This window comes from Budorcas taxicolor, chromosome 2, assembly GCF_023091745.1.
Source record: "Budorcas taxicolor isolate Tak-1 chromosome 2, Takin1.1, whole genome shotgun sequence".
In the NCBI taxonomy this organism is placed as follows: domain Eukaryota; kingdom Metazoa; phylum Chordata; class Mammalia; order Artiodactyla; family Bovidae; genus Budorcas; species Budorcas taxicolor.
In genome coordinates this window covers 134,044,524-134,067,855 of record NC_068911.1, presented here as the reverse complement: position 1 = coordinate 134,067,855, position 23,332 = coordinate 134,044,524, and the positions used below count along the sequence as shown (strand labels likewise).

Sequence of the window (23,332 nt, the reverse complement as noted above, 5' to 3'; positions counted from 1 at the left end):
AGAGTACCAGCCTCTGTGAAGTTAGACAAACCTGCAGGTTTGAATGTATAGTCCCCAAGAGTGCTCTGAGTTCTGGAAACAAACAAATTAAAGTTGTTGCATTTGTAATCTTTATTCTTTTAAGCAATTTTTCTTATTCTGTGTCCTAAATATAGATTCATTCCATAATATTTCAAAAACCAAAGTGGTGTATTTTTAGTTTTATATATTGTATATATGTTTTAAAAGGAGCTATAGAACATATATAATTGAAAAATTGAAGAGATTTTGAAAGAGAAGAAGAAATGGTCTGAAATTACCTTTTGTTGAAGCAGAATTAAATGTTCTCATGTTACAGATTTTTATTTTATTTTAAAGACACAGTCTCATACTTTACCTTGTTTTTATAGCCCTCCACGATTGGATCCATGGCCTTGACAGAAGGGGCATTATGTCAGCATGATCTCATCAGGGTTGTTTACAGCGATCTTCATCCTCAGAGGGAAACATTCACTGCACAAAACCGGTAATAATCAAAACTGTAGATATTAAAATTGTTAATTTACACTTAATACTTAGCTATAATTACTTTGGTTCACATTTGGTATGGGAAGAGACATGTTGTTTTCCAGAATTGTGTACCATTTTGCAGTCCCACCAGCAATGTGTGATAGTTGCAGTTTCTCAACATCTTTACCTACTCTTTTTTTTCCATCTTTTTGATTATATCTATCTTAGTGGGTATGGAAAATGGTATATCATTGTGCTGTTGTTTTTGCTATATGTTTTACCTTTTTGTACAGTCAGCTATGTCAGAAATACACACTTTTTTTTTTCCAAGTTAAACATGCATTAGGTCTAGAGTTTATTACGAAAAACTGCAGTCTCTGGCTCCCCATCTCTTCCACTTCTCCTTCCCTAGATGTAACAACTTTTAACCAGTGGTTCTCAACCAGGGCACTTCTGCCCCTTCAGTGAACATTTGTCAGCGTCTGGAGACTTGTTTGATTGTCACAACTGAGTGGGAGGGAAGACTGCTACAAGCATCTCAAGTGTAGAAGTCAGGGGTGCTGTTCAGCATCCTGCCACGCCTGGACTGGCCCCCGACAACAATCACTTATCTAGGCCAAAATGTCGATAGTGCTGAGGTTGAAAAATCTTGCTCTTAATATTTACCATCTTTGTAGTAATTTACTGCTTTAAAATTTTTCACTTTGGGGCATTATCTAATAACTTATCTCTATGAAAGATAAAAACTTAGGTTGTTAACTCTCTTCGTCCTTTCTTCTCAGTATAGTTGTCTTGTAATTCTGGAGAATTCATTATTTAAATTTCTCATTATTATGAATGATTTTTTTTTTTTCGCCGTGCTATACAGCATGCAGAATCTTAGTTCCCCAACCAGGGATTGAACCCATGCCCCCTGCATTGGGACTGTGGATTCTTAAACCACTGGACCACCAGGGAAACCCCTTGAATGAACATTGCTCATCAGAACTATTCGGAGCTGAGCTTTGTGACTGGTTACTTTTCCTTTCCTGCATATCTTTTTGTTTTCCTTGAAGTTCATCTTTGACCTTTTGTTTTCTTTGTTTACTATGTGCTTTGTAATTTAGCCCTGTAAATTTTCTATCAGTTTTCTACGTAGCCTTCCAAAACTTTGTTTATACCAGTTATTTTCTCAATTTTATCTTCCTGAAAAAGGAGCTCCCAGAGCCTTTTTTGACTTACTGCAGTCTGAACTGTGTTTCCCTCTTTGCCTGGTGTATACTTGTTATCTTGGTATTTCCTCTCACTATTACCCTGGGAATTCCCTTTTTCTTTTTCCTGTGTGGATGGATCCACTGTTTCTTGCACCCTAGATCCTCATTCTTTGTTTCTAGTATTCTGAAATTCCATGTGATATTTCTTGGTATGGGTTTATTTCCTGTTTGTACTGAGCAGTACAGTACATGGGCCTTTTTGATTTGGAAACTCATGTCCTTCAGACTGGGAACTTTGCTTAATTATTTTTTGTTAATTAGTTTAGCCTTTCCATCTTCTCTAGTGTTTTATTATTTGTCCTTTATTTATTTGGTCTTTTATTATCTTTCTTGTGGAGCTTTTATTATTTGGAGCTCCTGTTGTGGCACTCTTTCCTCTTCCATTTGCCATATCTTTTTCCTTTGGCTTCACTTTCTATGATATTTCCTCAACTTCATTCACCAGTTCTGTTCCTGAGTTTTTAATTTCTGTCATCATATTTTGTATATCTGGAAGAGAATTTGATGACCCTAAGAGGAAAGACTTAAAGATACAGACAAAATACATCATATTTTGTATATTCTGAATGGTCTTCTAAAATAGTTCCTATTTGGATTTTTGTTGTTTTTTTATTTTTGAAACAGCATCTCTTTTTTTAGAATATTAATGATAATTTGCTTTATTTAAAGTTTTTTTTTCTCTTTTATGTTTATTGTGTCCTCCAAATTGTGTTCCCCCACCCCCATTTCTTTATTTTGACCTCATTTTCCTATTAATAAAGTTCATCAGATGTCTATAATCCATTTTCCCCTACTTATGTTTAAGAGCTGGAAATTTTAAAAAATGAGAAGCTATGACCATGTTGGTAGGGGCTGATGGTGTATGAACTTCCCAACTTCTCACTGGGCCACTCATTTGGGGAACTTCCCAAGTCCATATCTTTAAGTCTTTATTCTTAGGGTGGCCAAATTCTCTAAAGAAAACTCTTCTAGTTTCTTAATCAGAGGGCTGCTAGCATTCTGATGGCCAAGTGGGGAAGGAAAACTTGAGGTGTCAGTATCCAGTAAGACCTATTTTATTTAAGTTTTCTATTTTCAGTATCTTCCCATCCTCCCCACTCCAACCCAAATCACACTTGTGCTTGGTGGTTCCATGGTAGAAGTTTCTCTTTTATCCTTTCAGAAAATAAGTCTTCAATTTCATAAAATAAATCTTCAATGAACCTCGCAGCATAGAGAAGGAGAAAGGATCTGAAGATGTGAACTGCTTCTGTGTCATACTTTGAACTCAATTTTTAACTTTTCATTTTGAAATAATTTCTGACTTAAAAAAATATTTCAGAAGTAGCGCAAAGACTTTCAATATACTCTTCACCACCTATGGCAAGCTTTTTAGAAGTATTGTGTTCCTGGGTCCTGCCCTCAGAGATTCTAATTGGGTCAGTCTGTGTTGAGACACAGGAATATATTATTCCAAAATGTCCTTAAATAACTGTAATGTGCATTCAGGTTTAGGAGCCACTTTCTTAGTGATTGTACAGATTAAGAAAGCATTCATTTATTCATTCAATAAAAATTAATTGAGCAATAATAATGTATTAAACACCGTGTCTGACACTAGAGTTAGAGATGAGTAAATTAGGGTCTCTGTCCTAAAGTTGCATATTACTGAATGGATAAAACAGAGGTAGAGACAGAGAACTGATTTAGTGAGATAAATACTGTATTAGAGCTATACAGATGAACAATTTTTGTTTGTTTTAGTTGGGAGAATTAAGAATGTCTTTATGTCTGAAATTAAAATTTGAGCCAGGATTTGAAACCTTAGTAGGAGTTTTCCAAGTGAAAAGTGTTGTAGTAAGAAAGGGTAATATCAGTTAAAAAAAAAAAAAAAAAGCAAGGTATTATGAAAGATTATGGCATTATTCATGGAATGATATAAGAAAACTGTTATCATATGGTGTATGTGGTACACAGTGGAGGGAAATAAGGTTGGAGAGGTAGGTTGAGGGTGGATTTTTAAAGGACTTTTTATGCCTTGATGAGTTTGGTCTTTATGATGCAGTCAGTAGTAACAGTAGATTAGTGCAGATAGGGGAGTCATCTATTCAAGCATGATGGGGGATTTTTGAGGAAGAAAATATAGATGGCAGTAAGTGGTATGACCTTTAATAAGGCAAATGGAAATAGGGAAATTATTGAGGATATTACAATGATCTGATTGAGAAATAATGAAAATCAATATTAAGGCATTGTTGTTATAACCATCCAACAAAGAAATCATTTACTACAGTCTATAAGTAGAAATAATTATTTGTGATCTTTTTCTCCTTGTTTTTGTTTTTTCTAGGTTTGAAGTCCTGAGTTTTCTCATGTTATGTTATAATTCTGCTATCGTGTATATGCCTGCTTCATCTTACCAGTCTCTTTGCCGAATGGGCTCCAGGTAAGCAGAATACTTATCATTCTTTCATACATTTTTATTGAGCATATTCTCGCTGGTAGGCACTGTTCTAACCCCTGGTGATATAGCAGTAAACAAAACTCAGGAAACTTATCTTCCTATAAGAATTTTCTATCATTCCTCATATATCATGATTTCTTGAAAGTATTTCAGTATTAAAGAAGTATTTTGTAGCTCAACATCAAGCTAAGCCAAGATGATTTAGGTTCAAGGTGGTTTATTGGTATACTTGATCACTGCCTGGATGCCAGTTTTTATAAATCACTTTGAGTGTTTTGAATAAATAGTCTTCTGTATAGAGAAAGTAAAGAAATGTGAACTTTTTCCTTACTGTATCTCACAAATAACTCTCTTCTTTGGATGAGATTAGCAATAGCATCAATTATGTGTATGTCTCATTTATATTTGTATATTCTAATCTTTACCAAACCAGAATTTCTAATAATTTGAACAGACCTGAGCTAAAATTTTTATTTCCACTATTGAAAAAAAATTGATATAAATAGGTTTGGAGACAGAGGAGGGGAATCTTAAATACAGAAGGAACACTCAATTTGTCCTGCCCAGTTGATTTTTATTTGAGGAAGCGCAAATAAAAAGGGTGAGCCTTCTCTACCCCCTGAAAGTTAAATGCTATGTTAGTTTTTCTATTGCCTCATAACAAATTGCCATGAATTTAGTTGCTTAAAATAGCATACATTTATTATTTCAGTTTTCTGTGGGTCAGAAATCTAAGTGTCACTTAGCTGGGCCTTCTGCTTAGGGTATTACAAGCTGCAGTTAAGATGTCTGCTGGAGTTGCCATCTTACCTGAGGTTCATTTGAGGAATTATACACTTATCTTGGCAGAATTCAGTTCCTATAGTTGTAGGACTAAGGGCTTGAATTTCATACAGACTGTCTGCTGAAGGCCAGCATCAGTTCCTTGCCATGTGAGCCTCCCAACTTAGGCAGCCTACAGCATGGCAGCTCACTTCTTAAAGCAGAGGAACAAGAGATGATACACTACAGTCTTAGGTTATATAATCACATAATCATGTACATGTATGCATGAAAATCATATCACCTTTGCCATGTTACAAGCAAATCACAGGTTCGCCCATGCTCAGGAGGAGGGGATGACACAAGGGTGTGAATACCAGGAAGGTATCATGAGGATCAGCCCCACATGTCCCACCCCCAACCACTACTACAAATGCTTTGCACAGGTTCATACTGGTGTATTACTGAAAAGAAACTGTGGTCCTATTTATAACAAAACTCACTTTTGCTAATTGGAGGTAGGCCAGTCTAAATTAGCTGTTAATTTGATTTATAGATTTGTAGATTATTTTAAAGTGTTATTATTTCCACTTGTGTATAATAACAAGATTAATGACTAACAAAATTCTTGTCTCTAATCTACATGTTGTTTGTTTTTTTAAAACTTTTAATTTTGTATTGGGGTATAGCTGATTAACAAACAATGTGATAGTTTTAGGTGAACAGTGAAGGAGCGCAGCCATACATATACATGTGTCTATTCTAACCTAAATGTTCTTATCAAGAGAGTATATTGTTTAAGCACTTACTGCATATCTACAGATAAATTTATTTATAGATGACTATTTTTGGCTCAACTAAACAAATTCGCTATATCTCTAATTGGTAACATTTACATGGCATCTTACAGAGTTCCTTAATAAACAAATGATGATAGCATTTAGTAGTCCTCAAACTTTTACTCACATATCCCTTAATGAATTTTGAAAAACTTTATAGCCTTTATACACTTTTAAGTTAACATTTAAATTTTTTATTCTTTTTCAAAAAGTTGTAAATTATATGATTTCCAGCATGTAAATATTAATATAATAAAACAAATAATTGTTAATTGTTATTTTAAATGTATATAATGTAAATACACAGTGATCTAATTGATACCATCATCTATATATGAAATAAATGAAAAATAGTCTTTCCTTAATAGTCTTTCTCCTTAAAACTGAATATGTATTGAACGTTATCCACATAAATTTTATCCTAATATAGTGCTGTTATACTTAAAGGTCTTTTATTGATCAACTAATTATAAACCTCTGCCACAAAGAAAATATGTAAATTAAACATATAAAAATATTTCCAGAGACCAAAACGCACTAAACATTAAAAAATTTCTTCTGAACTCACCATTGCAGTTATTCTAATAAATTAATTTATTAAAATAGTAGAGGTATGTAACATCTCTGCTAATTATTAAACATAACTTTTCTGGAAGCATATTTTAATGAGATGGAAAATAGAGGATAGTTTATGACACTTTAAATTTTTTGAGAGTTCTGTATCATCCACTAATCCATCCTGATAAAATTTGGGATGTGTGAAAGTTATGCATTTCTTTTGTGAAGAGGGAGAAGGAGGATTATGAGAGAGATACCTATTTGTTGCTTTGAGGTCTTGCCTGGTGGCTCAGATAGTAAATAATCTACCTATAATTCAGGAGACCCAGGTTTAATCCCTGGGTTGGGAAAATCCCCTGGTGAAGAGAATGGCTACCCACTCAAGTATTCTTGCCTGGAGAATTCCATGAACAGAGGAGCCTGGTGGGCTATAGTCCGTGGGGTCACAAAGAGTCGGACACGAGTGAGGAGCTTTCACTTTTTCATTGCTTTTATTGCTGTAGTCCACTAGAATGTGTGTTTTGTGAGAGCATAGATTTTTTTTTTTAATCTTTTTACCTATACTGTATGCATAGGCCCATGATAGTGACTGGCACATAACAGGTACTTAAAAAATATTTCAGTAAGTGTTGAATATGTGAACTTATAAACACAAAAATATTTTGTTTAATGAATCAGCAAATCACACTTAAGTAATGTATTTTCCTAGGGTTTGTGTCAGTGGGTTTCCACGGCAACACGAAAAACAGTGGAAAGAACTCTGTGGTCGAATAGTGTTGGATGCCGAATTTATGGTGCAGCTTCTCACAGGAGTTTATTATGCCATGTAAGTAGGTGTACTGTGAAATTGTGTGGATTCTTCCTAGTCTTTGAAAACTTAATATTTCCCTTTTTCCTTATTAGTTTCACAATATTGAATATTTTGTTCCATGATGGACCCATTATCTTATTTTTCTAATATGAATTTGTTTTAGTAGTTTTAAATCAATTATACTTTTTATATCTGCTCTCTCAACAACTTTCTTTTTTTTTAATTTATTTAATTGGAGGCTAATTACAATATTGTATTGGTTTTATTGTGTTGGTTTTGCCATACATCAACATGAATCCATCACGAGTGTACACGTGTTCCCAATCCTGAACCCCCCTCCTACTTCCCTCCCTGTAACCATCCCTCTGGGTCATCCCAGTGCACCAGCCCCAAGCATCCTGTATCCTGCATCAAACCTGGACTGGTGCTTGTTTTTTATATGATATTATACATGTGTCAGTGCCATTTTCCCAAATCATCCCACCCTCTCCTTCTCCCACAGAGTCCAAAAGACTGTTCTATGCATCTGTGTCTCTTTTGCTGTCTCGCATACAGGGTTATCGTTACCATCTTTCTAAATTCCATATATATGTGTTAGTATATTGTATTGGTGTTTTTCTTTCTGGCTTACTTCACTCTGTATAATAGGCTCCAGTTTCATCCACCTCATTAGAATGGATTCAAATGTATTCTTTTTAATGGCTGAGTAATACTCCATGGTGTACATGTACCACAGCTTTCTTATCCATTCATCTGCTGATGGACATCTAGGTCGCTTCCATGTCCTGGCTGTTATAAACAGTGCTGCGATAAACAGTGCTGCGATGAACATTGGGGTACACGTGTCTCTTTCAATTCTGGTTTCCTCAGTGTGTATGCCCAGCAGTGGGATTGCTGGGTCATAAAGGCAGTTCTATTTCCAGTTTTTTAAGGAATCTCCACACTGTTCTCCATAGTGGCTGTACTAGTTTGCATTCCCACCAACAGTGTAAGAGGGTTCCCTTTTTTCCACACCCTCTCCAGCATTTATTGCTTGTAGACTTTTTGAACAACTTTCTAATATTCAGTGCTGTATTGTTAACTATAGTTAGCATGGTGTACATCATATACCCAGGATTTTATCTTATAACTAGAAGTTTGTGCCTTTTGAACCAACCCTTTTGTACCCTTTTTGCCTGCCTCTGGCAACCACCAGTCTTTTTGTATCTGTGAGTTCAGTTACTCTTTTTTTGTTTTGTTTTGTTTTAGATTCCACATGTACATGAGATTATACAGCATTTGTCTTTGTCTGACTTAATTTCACTTAGCATGATGCCCTCAAGATCCATCCATGTTGTCACAAATGGCAGGATTTCCTTTTTTTTTTCTTTTTTTCGGATCATGTAGCATGCAGGAGTTCCCCAACCAGGGATCAAATCCAAGCCCCCTGCATTGAAAGTGTGGAGTCTTAAGTCCTAGGATTTCTTCCTTCTTTTAAATGAATAACATTCTATTGTGTGTATGTAATTGTATATATAATATGTATGTGTATAATAAGTATGTATACACGTATATGTACGCACACACCTTATCTGTGTGTTTGTCTAACACATATTTGTTGTTCAGTTGCTCAGTCATGTCCGACTCTTTGCAACTCCATGAACTGCAGCACGTCAGGCTTCTCTGTTGATAGCTATCTCCCTGAGTTTGCTCAAACTCATGTCCATTGAGTCAGTGATGCCATCCAACCATCTCATTCTCTCTCACCCCCTTCTACTCTTGTCCTCAATTTTTCCCAGCATCAGGGTCTTTGCCAGTGAGTCAGCTCTTTGCATCAGATGGCCGGAGTATTGGAGCTTCAGCTTCATAATCAGTCCTTCCAATAAATATTCAGGGTTGATTTCCTTTAGGATTGACTGGTTCTATCTTCTTGCTGTCCAAGGGACTCTGAAGAGTTGTCTCTGGCACCACAGTTCAAAATGTCAATTCTTCAGTGTTCAGTTTTCTTTATGGTCCAACTCTCACATCCATACATGACTATTGGAAAAACCATAGCTTTGACTATACAGACCTTTGTTAGCAAAGTGATGTCTCTGCTTTTTAATACACTGTCGAGATGTCATAGCTATTCTTCCAAGGAGCAACGCGTCTTCTAATTTTTTGGCTGCAGTCATCATCCACAGTGATTTTGGAGCCCAAGAAAATGAAATCTGACATTGTTTCCACATTGTCCCTGTCTATTTGCCATGAAGTGATAGGACCGGATACCATGATCTTAGTTTTTTTAATGTTGAATTGTAAGCCAGCCTTTTCACTCTCCTCTTTCACCTTCATCAAAAGGCACTTAGTTCCTCGTCACTTTCTGCCATTAAAGTGGTATCATCTGCATATCTGAGGTTGTTGATATTTCTTCTGGCAATCCTTATACATACTTACATATACATATATGCCATATTTTTTTATCCTTTTATCTGTTAATTTACAATTAGATTGTCTCCATGTCTTGGCTGTTGTACATAATGTTCCAGTGAACATGGGGATACAAGATATCTTTTTGAGATAGTGATTAAGTTTCCTTCCAAGGCATAATAGAAGTGGAATTGCTGGATTATATGGTAGTTCTATTTTTAATTTTTTTAGGAATCTCCATTTTGTTTTCCATAGTTGTTCCACCAATTTACATTTCTACCAGTAATGTACAGGGTTCCCTTTTCTGCACATCCTTGTCAACATTTGTTATTTCTGGTCTTTTTGCTACTAACCATTCTCACAGATGTGAGATTATACTAATTTGCATTTCCCTAGTGATTAGTGACGTAGAGCCCTTTTTTATGTACCTGTTGGCCATTTGTGTGTCTTCTTTGGGAAAAAGTCTGTTCAATTATCTGCCTATTTTTAATTGGATTACTTGGTTTTTTGTATTGACCTGTATGAGTTGTTTATATATTTTTTGTATTAACTCCTTGTCGTATATAAATGATTTGCAGATATTTTCTCCTGTTCCAAAAGTGCCTTTTCATTTTGTTGATGGTTTTCCTTGCTGTGCAGAAGCTTTTAGTTTAGTGTGGTCCCGCTTGTTTATTTTGCCTTTGTTGCCTCTGCTTTTGATGTCAAATCCAAAAAATGATTGATGGGACCAATGTCCAGCATTCATCTTACAAGCAATAAGGGGCTTATTGCTTTTGTTTTCTTTTAGGAGTTTTGTGTTTTCAGATCTTACATTGAAGTCTTTAATCCATTTTTAGTTGACATGTGATAAGAGAGTTGTCCAGTTTCCCTCTTTTTGCATGTGGCTGTCTAGTTATCCCAGCACCATTTATTGAAAACACTATCCTTTCACCTTTTTTATATTCTCATATTTAAATTAATTGATCATATACATTTATGTTTATTTCTCAGCTCTCCATTCTGTTCCTTTGATCTATATGTGTTTTTATGTCAGTACCATACTGTTTTGATTACTAAAAGCGTTTTGATACAGTTTGCAGTTAGTAAGTATCATGTCTCCAGGTTTGTTGTTCTTTCTCAAGATTGCTTTGGCTGTTCATTGTCCTTCTTGGTTCCATATAAATTCTAAATTCCATATAAATTGTTCTGTTTCTATGAAGAATGTCACTGAACTTTGATAGGCATTATATTGAATTTGTAGATTTCTTTGGGTAGTGTGGACATTTTAACAATTTTAATTCTTTCAGTCCTTGAGCATGGAATATCCTTCTGTTTATTTGTGTGTTCTTTAGTTTCTTTCATTGAAGTCTTATATGAAAACCATAAGTGTACTGTGTTCAGGTCTTTCACCTCCTTAGTTAAATTTATTCCCAGGTATTTTTTATGCAATTGTTAATGGAATGGTTTTCTTAATTTCTCTTTCTGATAGTTTACTAGTAGCTTCCCTGATAGTTGGTAAAGAATCAATTGGTAAAGAATCCACTTGCAATGCAGGAGACCCTGGTTCAATTCCTAGGTTGGAAAGATCCACTGGAGAAGGGATAGGCTACCCACTCTAGTATTCTGGCCTGGAGAATTCCATGGACTGTATAGTCCATGGGATTGCAAAGAGTCGAACGCGATTGAGCAACTTGACTTTACTTAGTGGGATGGTTTTCTCAATTTCCCTTTCTGATAGTTTGTTGTTAGTGCATAGAAATGCAGTAGATTTTTGTATATTGTTTTTATACCTACAACTTTACTAAATTTGTTTATTCTAACAGTTTTTTTTGGTGTATTCTTTAAAGTTTTCTATGGTTGACTCTGCACAATGAGTGGGTTTGGGTGCCAGTTGCAGAGTTGAAAATCTGAGTATAACTTTATAGTCAGCCCTCCATATCCATGGCTTCAGTCAACCACAGATTGTGAATTACCGTAGTTGGTTCTTATTGAAAAGAATTCGCATATAAGTGATCTTATGCAGTTCAAATTCATGTTGTTCACGGGTAAACTGTCTATATATTATATCTTCTGCAAACAGAGACAGTTTTACTTCTTTTATTTTTTATTTGCTTGAACTTCAGCACTGTGTTGGATAAAAGTGGCAAGAGTGGGCATCCTTATCTTGATATTAGAGAGATCTTGTTCTTGATCATTTGTCACTGTTGAGTAGTTGTTGACTATGAGCTGGTCATATGCAGTCTTTATTACACTGTAGTACATCTACTCTGTACCCACTTTTTTGAGAGTTGTTTTTTTATCATGAATGGGTTTTTTATTTTGTCAAGTGCTTCTTCTACATCTGCTATTATGATGAAGGACTTATCTTTCATTTTGTTAATATGGTGTATCACTGTTGATTAAATTATAGATGTTGAACCATCCTTGCATCCCAAGATAAATCCCACTTGATCATGGTATGTGATCAGTTGTTGAATATAGATTGCTAATATTTTGCTGTGGATTTTTGCATTTATGCTATGTTTCTCAGAGGTATATTGGCTTGTAATTTTCTTTTCTTATAGTGTCCTTGTTTGTTTTTTGTATGAGGGGGATGCTGACCTCGTGATATGACTATGGAAGTGTTCACTCTTGGAAGAATTTAAGGATTGATATTATTTCTTTATATGTTTGGTAGAATTCACTCATGAAGCCATCTGGTCCTTATTGGACCATCTTTTACTTATTGGGAAGTTTTTGATTAACTGATTCAATTTCCTGTGGGTACAGTGATAGGTGTGTTCAGATTTTTATTTCTTCATGATTCAGTCTTGGTAGATTGTATGTTTCTAGGAATTCATCCATTTTCTGGATTGTCCAGTTTGTTTACATAAAATTATTCATAGCCCTTTCAGTACTTTTAAAATATAACTAGTCATTAAACTGAAGTCTAAATACTGTCACATAGTTCATAACCCAGATTTTCAGGAATTCAAATAGATAACCCAAAATATCAACACATGATAAAATCCAATTATTTTGAAGAGATATCTGTGAAATATTTTAAATGTTAATATTTAAATTTTTCTTTTTGTTCTTGTAGCCAAAATTGGGATAGTTTAGAAATGCATGATGCAAATATTAATGTAAAAATCTTGTTACAGAACCAGAATAATAGGACTTGGAGCAATAAAAAAGATTGTTATTGAAAATGAGAAATACTTGCTAGAGACTGTAATCTGGTTCTCTATAGGTATAATGGACAATGGGACCTTGGCCAGGAAGTCCTTGATGATATCATCTATAGAGCTCAACTAGAACTCTTTTCTCAACCACTATTGGTAAGTTATTATATTTACTTTTTGTTAAACTTTCCTGTGCCTAAAAAGGATGCTGCTGCTGCTGCTAAGTCGCTTCAGTCGTGTCCGACTCTGTGCGACCCCCATAGACGGCAGCCCACCAGGCTGCCCCGTCCCTGGGATTCTCCAGGCAAGAACACTGGAGTGGGTTGCCATTTCCTTCTCCAATGCATGAAAGTGAAAAATGAAAGTGAAGTCGCTGAATCATGTCCGGCTCTTAGCGACCCCATGGACTGCAGCACACCAGGCTTCTCCGTCCATGGATTTTCCAGGCAAGAGTACTGGAGTAGGGTGCCATTGCCTTTTCTGAAAAAGGGTACTGCTGGTATAAAATTCAGTATGTAATGTATGAGGCAGTACTAATCATTGAGGGGGAAAACAGGTTTATTCCATACCAACAATTGAAAAGGACATAAAATTGTTTTATCCTCTTATTTTACAACATAGCAAAATAAAGTTCAAATAAATTAAAGAATTAAGTGTCTTGAAATCCTTTAAGAAAAGAAAGAAGAAAGGCTATAAATAAATATTTGCTCAAATTTCTGGAGAAGGAAAGGCTATCTATATTTAAGTGACTGAACACATCACCAAAAAAGGTTGATTTTTTTTTTTTAACTACATAAACATCTAAATTCTAAACCATCAGTTTTTTGTTTTGTTTTGGAGGGGGAAAGGGGGCATTCTTTTATTTTTTGGCCATGCAGTGTGGCATGTGGGATCTTATTTCCTTGACCAGGTATCAAATCTGTACCCTCTGCTGTGGAAGCACAAAGTCTTAACCACTGGACCTATAGGGAAGTCCATAAACCATCAGTTTTTTAAAACCAAAATTAATATGAGCTAGTTATCAACAGGCATGACAAAAAAAGCAAGTTAATACTGAGTTTTACATAAAATTTCATACTCTTCCACAAAATAACTGTATCTCCAAAAGGTAGATGATCAATCAAAAACTAAATTTGAACGTCCAGTAGTAGGGTGAGGAAGGCATTTTCTGTGTTACCAGTAATAGTATGACATAACTCTGCACATCCTTTTGGTAACGTATGTTTGTTTTCTTTGAGCTACTATCCCATCTTTACCAACATTTCCCAAGAAATTACTTAAAAAAATTTTTTAATGTATTGTGAACACTAGATCAAGGTTTGTTTTAAATGCAAAGGAATCTGAACTCTAAACATTATTTTACAGCAGAGAATCATTAAGTTATTTACTTGATGAAATTATTTATTTGAAAATTAATATTAAGGAAACATGCTAGCTGTGTTAATGGTAAAGTAGTATATAGCTATTTTTTTTTTTAATCTAGACAAGACAAAGGAAACATAACAAATGTTAATAGTTGTCTAGGTGATTCAGCTGTGGATAGTTTTTAGTTCTTTGCAATTTTCTGTATTTTCTAAACTTTTTCTAGTATTTTTAGAGTTGTATTTTTTACATTATTTATGTATTTTTACTTGCAGCAATTTAAGGGTATAATTTTTGAGTCATTTTTTCATGTCTTTTTTATAGTTTAAGCTAAATATAAATTTATTGAAGTGACATTTATATTAATTCTTTCATATTTGAATTTTCTTTTTTCCTCATGTCAGCATCCCTAATTTTACCCTAAAGTTTACTGTAAAAAAAAAAAAAAACAGATTGCATAGGGAATACCCTGACAGTATTAGTTAGGGCTCTGCTGTCTCCCTGCCAAGGGCAAGAGTTCCATCCCTGCTTGGGGAACCAGGATCCCACAAGCTGCACAGTGTAACCAAAAACAAAAAACAAGTGGACAAGAAGATAAAAATTACATCTTGATAATAACACCTTGCATTTGCAAGACTCTTTAAATTTATAATTTTATCCCTGTAAGTCTTATAAATTAAGTAGAAGTGGCATTTCCAAGATAGGTAAAGAGATTCGTAATCTGTAGTTCTAGAATAATCCTTTATTGCTGTGGGTCTCCAAGGGACCCAGTAAATGACATCCCTTTTCTCTGTTCAAAAATAGAGCCAGATGATAAATAGATAAAATAGTTGGTAGATAGAAAAACAAGTACCATCTTTATTGCTGATTAAGGTTAGATTGAAAGACTTCACTCCCTACCCTTTAGTCAAGATGTTGAAACAGCCCACTGGAGAGAAGGTTTGAGTTGGGAGAGAAGGTTTGAGTTGGCAGAGCAGGCAGGGGTATCCAGCTTGCTGCATTTCACTTGTCCTGTCCACGTGGAGAGTGAGGGAGAAAGATGGTCCTCTAGCTCAAGATCTTTGCTAGGTCAGCACTACTCAGTCAGAAAACATGGAGCAGCCAATGGCTATTACTTTCCAGCCAGATACCTCACTCTCCTCCACAGAGGGCAGAACTTGGCGGAACAAAGTGCCAGATGTGTTTAGAGAAGATGTCTCCTCATGAAAACAAAGCTAATTTTTTTATTGTAAATTAAATTTTGCCTGTTGTTTATCATCTGAAGAATCAGAAAGAAACTTACTCCAAATTTTCTTGTATCAGGGTTCAAATGTTTAAAACTCTTTGGAATGTATTTTCTCCTTGAAAGCTAGCAACTTCAGAGTTCATGAGGGTGTGTGACTCATATTTTTAAATGAATTCTCATCTTAGAAGCCTGCCTAAAAGAATACAGACCAGTGGAAATATAAAGATTTCTGACACATTATATTTTTCTATTTTGTAGAGCAACTTTTAAATACATACTCAAGAAAGTATGGAAACATGAAATGTACAGTAAGCATAAATTGTATATTGAATGTAAGTACATGTAGACTTATCATTTTAGGTTGCCAATGCCATGAAAAACTCATTACCTTTTGATGCTCCTGATTCTTCACAAGAAGGCCAGAAAGTACTTAAAGTTGAAGTCACTCCAACAGTGCCGAGGATTTCTCGGTCTGCGATTACAACAGCTTCAATCCGTCGCCATAGATGGAGGAGAGAAGGTGAATATAAAGTCCCTATAGCCCACTAATGGGTTAAAGTAAATTTATCACTGTTTTTACAGACTATATTTACACATGATATTATAGTACTTTATGTAGTTAAGTAAAATTGTTTAGTTGTTAAAAATAGCACTAGAAATGTGGTTTGTATACCTGAATTCATTTTAATATAAATATGTATATATATTTTATAAAGTAGAAAGATGTCATTTAAACTGCTCTCTGAATGTTAAAACAGAAAATAAGATCAAGTTAATTTTTTTTAACTAGTAATAACAATAGAAAAGAAATTTCTTTAAGCCTGTTTCCGAAAAAAGGTACCTGTATGAGCAGTGTGGGAGAAAATTATATAACTGGCCAAACTAATGGTATAATACAAGCTATACATAAAATAACTGATTTTTATCTTTCTTTTCCTTGTTTTGTAAGTGCTGAGTCCAGCAGTATTTCATAGGCATATGCTACTTGAATAGTTAAGCTGTCTTGCCTAAGAGAGATTAATTGCCATTTTAATGATCTCTATTTTTTTCTCCTATTCATTTGCAAACCTCACATTGTTCATCTGCTGCCTTATGTGTGTGCATGCTGTGCACACACATGTAACTATATAAATAATGTTTGTGTTTATGTCATATCCATTTATACATTCTCTTATCTGCCTGGGTCAAAATGCTCAGAAAAGAATAGAGCAGCAAAAAAGCACTAAAATTTTATATGTTGAATCCCAGATGGCTTTGACTTCTCAAACGAGGCTGACTCGAGTATTCCTGGCTCCCCGATCCAACACGGCTCCACTGACCTAGGGATCAAACGTGTGCAAGAGGGGGAGGTGCTGGTGCACAGGACTCCTGAGCACGGCTCACCGGAGCCCAACTCAGCAGCAGCCACAACAGAGGGTAGGACAGAGATGAGGAGGCAGAAGTCAGTGAGGCAGTTGCTGGAGAAGGATCCTGGCTCTCTGTCCCCAAGCAGAACATCTTTCCATTCTAGTGTGTGTTTCCACTACCCCAGGGTGTAGTAGACTCTCCTTGCAAAGCGCACCCCCCCTATATGCTAGCACCAGGTCAGGTACAATCTTTAGTTACCATTTGTGCTGGCCTGGAGTCTGCATCCCTGTGTATTAAAGAGCAGCTTGGCATGGCTACTAACAAGGGAGAGGCCTGTCTCCAAAAGGTCTGCAAATGCTTGGGATTTCTTCATTACTGAGCATGTTTATCCTAACATCAGGAAGGGAAAAATGCACCCCATGGACCTGAGCTTTATTATTCAATGTGTATCAATTTCATTTAGTTGATAATGTATTATTCGGAAAATAGGTGAGAGTTTTAAAGCTTTAATACATTATCTTTGAGAAATGGGACTGAAATGGAGCTGGCTAATTTGTCTCTAGTCCCAGGGTGGCCAATTAACAAAAACTTCTTATCTCTTTGACAGAATAAACCAGTATTGATTGGCTTCTTATAATCTTCAAATCAAGTTGCCTGGGTCTGAACTACTGACATCTTTCCTCTATAAATGTACTCTCCTGGTGCACACTACATTTTTATCATTTATTGTAAATAATGCTTATCTTATATAGCTCCCAAACAGAAGTGAAGTGTATTATTTAGAAGTCGTAAATCCTAGTAGATCCTTGTTTATATAGTATGGGTATCTCAAATGAGAATTTTTTTTTACCCCTCCACCACCACCACAGCCACGACTGTTATCTATAAAAGAACACTTGTCTCTGATAGGAAAGTATTTATTTGCTGTTTAACATGTGATGCCATAGAAATCGGTTTTATAAAAGAGGATACTGTAGCCTAACAGTTTTTTCATTATTTAATGTATTGCTGCTGTGGAACTTGTATACTAATTTATGAAATATAGCAAGTAGTTTTAAAATAGGTTACATATTTCTATTTATTCCACCTTAGGAAAATCTCTTGCTCTTTGGTGTGTTAAAAATTTGAGCATGCTCAGTAAGAACCTAAATCTACCTTCTGTTCCCTTGCCCATTTGCCCAGAGTGACCTGACTTAACAGTGTTGCATGTGCATGATCTAGGGACCCAAAGAAGTTGGTACTATGAAGAGAACCATGTGAAAGATACAGCCTTTCCTTTTCATTTTTTCTGTACCTCTTTATGTTATCCCTGGGAGTCAGTTGTATCTTGTATAAGGCGTAAAAATAAGTATATGAATAGATGTCAAATTCAGAGTTGGCCTAAATTGGTCAACATCTGTTTCTCCACTTTCTTGGTGACTAAACGAGCCACTTGAAGTGGATCTACTGCCATTGTTAGAATATTGGAGTATCCATGCTAAATGTAGTACAGTATTCACTAACATTGATGAAATTTAAGTATGGGATTGGGTAGAATCATTTCTTCCTATTAATCATAAGTCATACACTTTGAAAAAGGAAAAAATAGTAATTCCTTTAAAATGTCCTATTAAATGTTAAAACATCCTGTTTTAATATCTCCTATTACTGATAAAATTTCAGTGAAGGTGGGATATAGCCATTTAGAAAAGGAATGAGTCCCATTAGTGTGTTTGAAATTTCTCAAGTTATTTTTCCTTTTAATCTAGTTTAATTGTAGCTTAAAATCAGTAGTAGTAAAAGCTAATTTTTAAGGAAAAGCAACATAAATAGGAAAATTCATTAAAAATCCTTTTGGTTGTCTCATCTTTGGATCATGAATAGTATTATCACCCAAGGAGAAAATTAGAAAGGAAAATGTTATTAGACATAATAGCCTTTTTATTCCTTGAGGTTTTTTAGACAGATATATGGAAATTATTAAAACTAATGGAAAGTTTTGGTAATTCTGAAGTCGGCTGGAGCTTTTGGTTTAGCATCAATAATTGACCTTCTAAAAGAAAACAAAGGGAATTTCACCTGGCATCTGCAGTGGTTAGGACTCTGCTCTCTCAACTGCTGAGGACCTAGGTTCAATCCCTTGTCAGAAAACTAAAATCCCACAAGTCATGTGGTGCAACCAAAAGAAAAAAGAAAACATGTTTTCTAATGGTTTTAAAATAGTTTTACAGTTAAAGTTGTATTTATTACGTGTTGGAATTGAAGGGAGAATTCATCACCTATCTTTATCCTTATTGTTAAGTAACGTTTATGACTTTTAAAGCTGTATTTAAAATTATTACTAAACTGAGGACCATGCTTGTGATTAAAGTATGTTCAGTGTTCCACCATACTGAAATAGCATTTCTTAGTATATAAAATATCAGTAGGTTCTCTTGCATAGTGGTTTCTACATTGTCATATCTCTTTTATGGCCATATTGCTTGGGCATCAGATCTGCATGTGGCAAAATTCAGAAGCTAGCACTAAGTCTCTCAGTCTCTTTTCCTAACCATATGTATAGCCAATGACATATTTCTGTTCACTTCTAGTTTTATATTACTGATATTAATTCTGAACCAGTAACTATCTTTTCCTGAGCATTGTGGAGTTCTTCATAGTAATTATAAATAAATTGCTTAGATGTCATATAAATATAATTTTAAGTTTTTATTTTGATGTACACTATATACTGTTCTTGAGGAAGGGGTTGAGAGAAGTGGTGTCAGCTGCATTTTCATATGGCTTTGCATGATGAATAAAGATTACTAAACTGCTGGATATAACAAGAAGATGCCTTTTGCTTTAAGGATAGCCTATTTCATTCTTCTTTTGAAGGAAAGAAATAACTAATCCATATGAGAAAATATATTTTTCCAAGTACTATGTTAAATAAAGATTGTGTTTAAGTATTTTGTGTATATTTTACTTAGGTAACTTGTATCTCAAAGTGATATTTTTTTGGATTTCTGTCCTAACAGTTTACCTTAGCTAAAATATTGATATCTGAATGTAGATTTAGACTGAACTTTCTTACAATCTGGTAAACATATTTTAAAGGTAGCAAACTTCTGTCAGTTTTTGAAAGAAGCAAATGTTCTATTTTCTAAGAGAGTGTTGATCATACTTTCAGTAAAGGAATCGGGCTTTCTGGAAACCCAAACTGAATACATGCTGCTTTTCTTACAAAATCCCAAGATAAGAATTCTTTTGTTAACTGCAGTTTCTGCATGAAACTTAATGGAATACTATAAATATTTTGTGATCCCAAAATAATATATCTCAATATTTAAAATCTAAAATATTATATAAATATATAATATAAAATTATTATATTATTTATTATACTATAAAATAGTAAAAAATTCGTCCTCAGTATCCTTGTTGGTTCTTACCTTTGTTCTCTGATAATCAAATATTTTCACATTAATTGATTAAGAAAATATGGAAACCAGTGAGTAGGCATGTTCATAAGGTAAAATATGACTGAAGTTACTAGAAGCAATGTAGAGTTTTTAGTTTAGAGTTGGAAAATGTACTAGTTCCATGTTAAAGATTTTAAAGCCATTTAGAAGCAATTAGCTTTTAAATATAAAATTTCATAGTAGTTAAAAAGGGTTTGGGGATGAGTTTTTGACATTATTCTGGGTGACTGAAATTAGAAGGGTCTCCTATTTTATGATAGGTTAAGGAAGATAGGAAAATTTTTGGTTTTTTTAGACAGATATGCTCACCTCAAATTGACAAAGTGTGTCATAAAGATTTATGATCACTGTGTATTTTACCTGCAGTTGTGTGTCTAAATATTGATATTAATAGTATGCTAGACTTGTTTGTGAATAGTTTTACATAAGCTAGCCCAGTTAAAGCTAAATGAACAGAATAAATAACACCAGAATTCTGTATAGATTGAGGCTCCTTCCCCTAAATTATTTAGGGAAAGTGTTTAGCAAGGGTCATTGCTGACCTATAGCAAACATTACCTAGGAGAAAAGGTCAGTTGAGTTGTTATTCACGGCTGCTTTTTATTTAATTTAGCTATTGCTGAGTCTGTCTGATTTGTTTTTTAGGTGCTGAGGGTATAAATGGAGGAGAGGAGTCGATAAACCTGAATGATGCAGATGAAGGATTTTCATCAGGGGCTTCCCTCAGCAGCCAGCCAATTGGGACCAAACCATCCTCCTCTTCTCAGAGGGGAAGCTTAAGGAAAGTAGCAACTGGGCGTTCAGCCAAGGATAAAGAAACAACTTCTGCCATCAAATCCAATGAGAGCCCTCGAGATTCAGTAGTTCGCAGGCAGTATGTACAGCAACCAACTGATCTTAGTGTAGATTCAATTGAGCTGACACCGATGAAGAAACACCTGAGCCTGCCTGCTGGCCAGGTGGTGCCAAAAACTAATAGCATTAATCTAATCCGGACAGCCAGTGCTTCCTCAAGTAAATCATTTGACTATGTAAATGGCAGTCAAGCAAGTACCAGCATTGGGGTTGGCACTGAGGGTATTACTAATTTAGCAGCTAACAGTGCTAATCGATATTCAACTATCAGTCTACAGGAAGACCGGCTAGGTCAAGCTGGAGAAGGTAAAGAGCTCCTCAGCCCAGGAGCTCCCTTAACCAAGCAGTCTCGATCCCCAAGTTTCAATATGCAGCTAATATCCCAGGTGTAGTCTTGATATCCTCTCTCATCTTTCTGCTTATCTTCTAGACTGAACATTTCATTGTGCAAGAAGACACTTCATCCCACATTGTGAAAACATTGGTCATCATAAACAGATCTGATTTAGTTTAGGTATCTTCATACTGTATTTTGTATGGAAACAGCAATAAGGTTTTCTTTTCTCTCTTCCTCTATCTTCTCTTCACCTCCCTTGTAAGCGTGTTTGTGAAGCAGTAGAAAATGTTTGCGTTTTCCACACCTTCATTTCTCCTTGGGTGATGTGCAATCCATCGTAGGCTGATCGGTCCCATTTCAACACTGTGAGACTGAGGTTATGTTAGAGGAAATGGTGTATATGATCCCTATGAATGATACTTTGGCTTTTGTTTTTAAAAAAAAAAACGGGTTTGTTCTCATAATCTGTAGAACTATGAAGATAACTGGATCATATTTTTTCTCTCTTAACCAGGAGTGCCTCAGAGATTCTGCTATGACTTTGGACTTCTCTGAGTCTGTGCAATCATTTTCTTGAGAAGCATGGGGAAAGGTGGTAGACTGCTGCACTTTTTCATTAAAATGAGGGTGGCTCTTTTTTTCCCCCATCTCCTTTATCTCGAGGATACAATGTTCAGTTACTGAGGCATTTGAATCAAGTTGTGGCCACCTCTGTTGGAGGACAGGGCTCTAAGTTGATTGTGTAATAGATAATGCACTTTCTCAATGGCTCTATAGTCATTATTAACATGTCTTCCCTCCTCCCCACAGGGACATAAGGTCATTTCTGTCCTTTGAGTTTGAACAGCTAATAAATCAGAGAATCCAAGGGGCTTGTTCTATTTCCCAGGAATGATTGACACTTCGGTGCTGGGGTTTTATGGGGGGAGGGGGCAGTTTCTGTTTAGCTTGTGTGGGATTGTTTGTGTGAGGGGAAGTTTTGATTTTTTTTTTTTCCTTTTCCTTTGTGAGCTGATGATGACTGAAGTAGAATAAGTACGTCTTCAGGTAAAGAGAGGGATTTCTCAACCCACTTTCTATGATGTCAGACTATTGGAGAAACCCTTTCAGCTGCTTTCTAGATGTACCTAAATTCAGTCAGATATTTTGGATTAAGAAACCTGAAGTCCTGATAGGTCATATACTCCAAGGAAATACATCAGGGACAGATAATTGGCTGAAAACACTGATGCTTCAATGTGACACATTTTTATAGAGCATTTCTACCAGGGGGTACTGACTTGATTTCTCCTACAAGGACCACACTGCCTTTGTGTTTAATGTAATGCAATTTGTGTACCTTCTAATCATATATCTGCAAAAGTTCTCATTTTTATAAATCTTTGAAATCATGCCAGTAAGCTAGATGTTGAATGTATGTAAGTAGCATTTGGTAACTGTGCTAAGAGGCTATGAAAATGCATTATTGGTTTTTTTAGAAATTATTTTTTTTTTAGTTCTGATTTGGTTGGATAAGATTTCATTATGAACTCATCTGGGCCCCAGGCTCTAATGCTTGACTGAAATAGAAGAAAATATATTGGTTTTTGAAAATCAGTGTATTGTGACTTGAACTGCTATACATTCTTCCAGACAATATTCAGAGCGATGAATGCTTTGTACATTTAGACATTCTTATTTTATTATTGTAAAAGAAAAATAGACTGAATTTACAGAAGCAAGTATTCTCCTAATTAAGTTTGAAATATTACCTCTACTGATTAAAATTCCAATAGATTTTGATAAAATAACCAGAAAAATGCTTCTCATTTTTTCACACCTTAAAATCCAGCCCCTTCCTTTTTATTGTAAGAGTTTTTTATTTTGGGGGGTTTTGTAAGGTACTTTCTGTTAGAATCTTTATGAAAACAGTGAGATGCTTGTTTGAATTTGGTGGTGTGTAATATTTTTCAGCTCATATGAAAATGGAAAACTAGAACCTGAACTATTACCTATAACATTGCCAAAGTCTGAAGAAAAGCTAAAAGTTGATAGAGATTTATTGATTTGTGTATATATATGTGTGTGTATATATATA

General features: G+C 35.1%; 1 protein-coding gene across 1 annotated transcript in view; it reads left to right on the top strand.

The window, feature by feature from the left end:
• Window positions 1-21,310, top strand: part of HYCC2 (hyccin PI4KA lipid kinase complex subunit 2) — a 34,540-nt gene extending 13,230 nt beyond the window's left edge. The window contains exons 5-11 of the mRNA XM_052635662.1: window positions 390-505; window positions 4,072-4,167; window positions 7,054-7,170; window positions 12,755-12,842; window positions 15,634-15,793; window positions 16,522-16,689; window positions 20,709-21,310. Coding sequence (XP_052491622.1) covers window positions 390-505; window positions 4,072-4,167; window positions 7,054-7,170; window positions 12,755-12,842; window positions 15,634-15,793; window positions 16,522-16,689; window positions 20,709-21,310 — 1,347 coding nt within the window. The remainder of the gene's footprint in view (window positions 1-389; window positions 506-4,071; window positions 4,168-7,053; window positions 7,171-12,754; window positions 12,843-15,633; window positions 15,794-16,521; window positions 16,690-20,708) is intronic.
• Window positions 21,311-23,332: the final 2,022 nt, after the last annotated feature.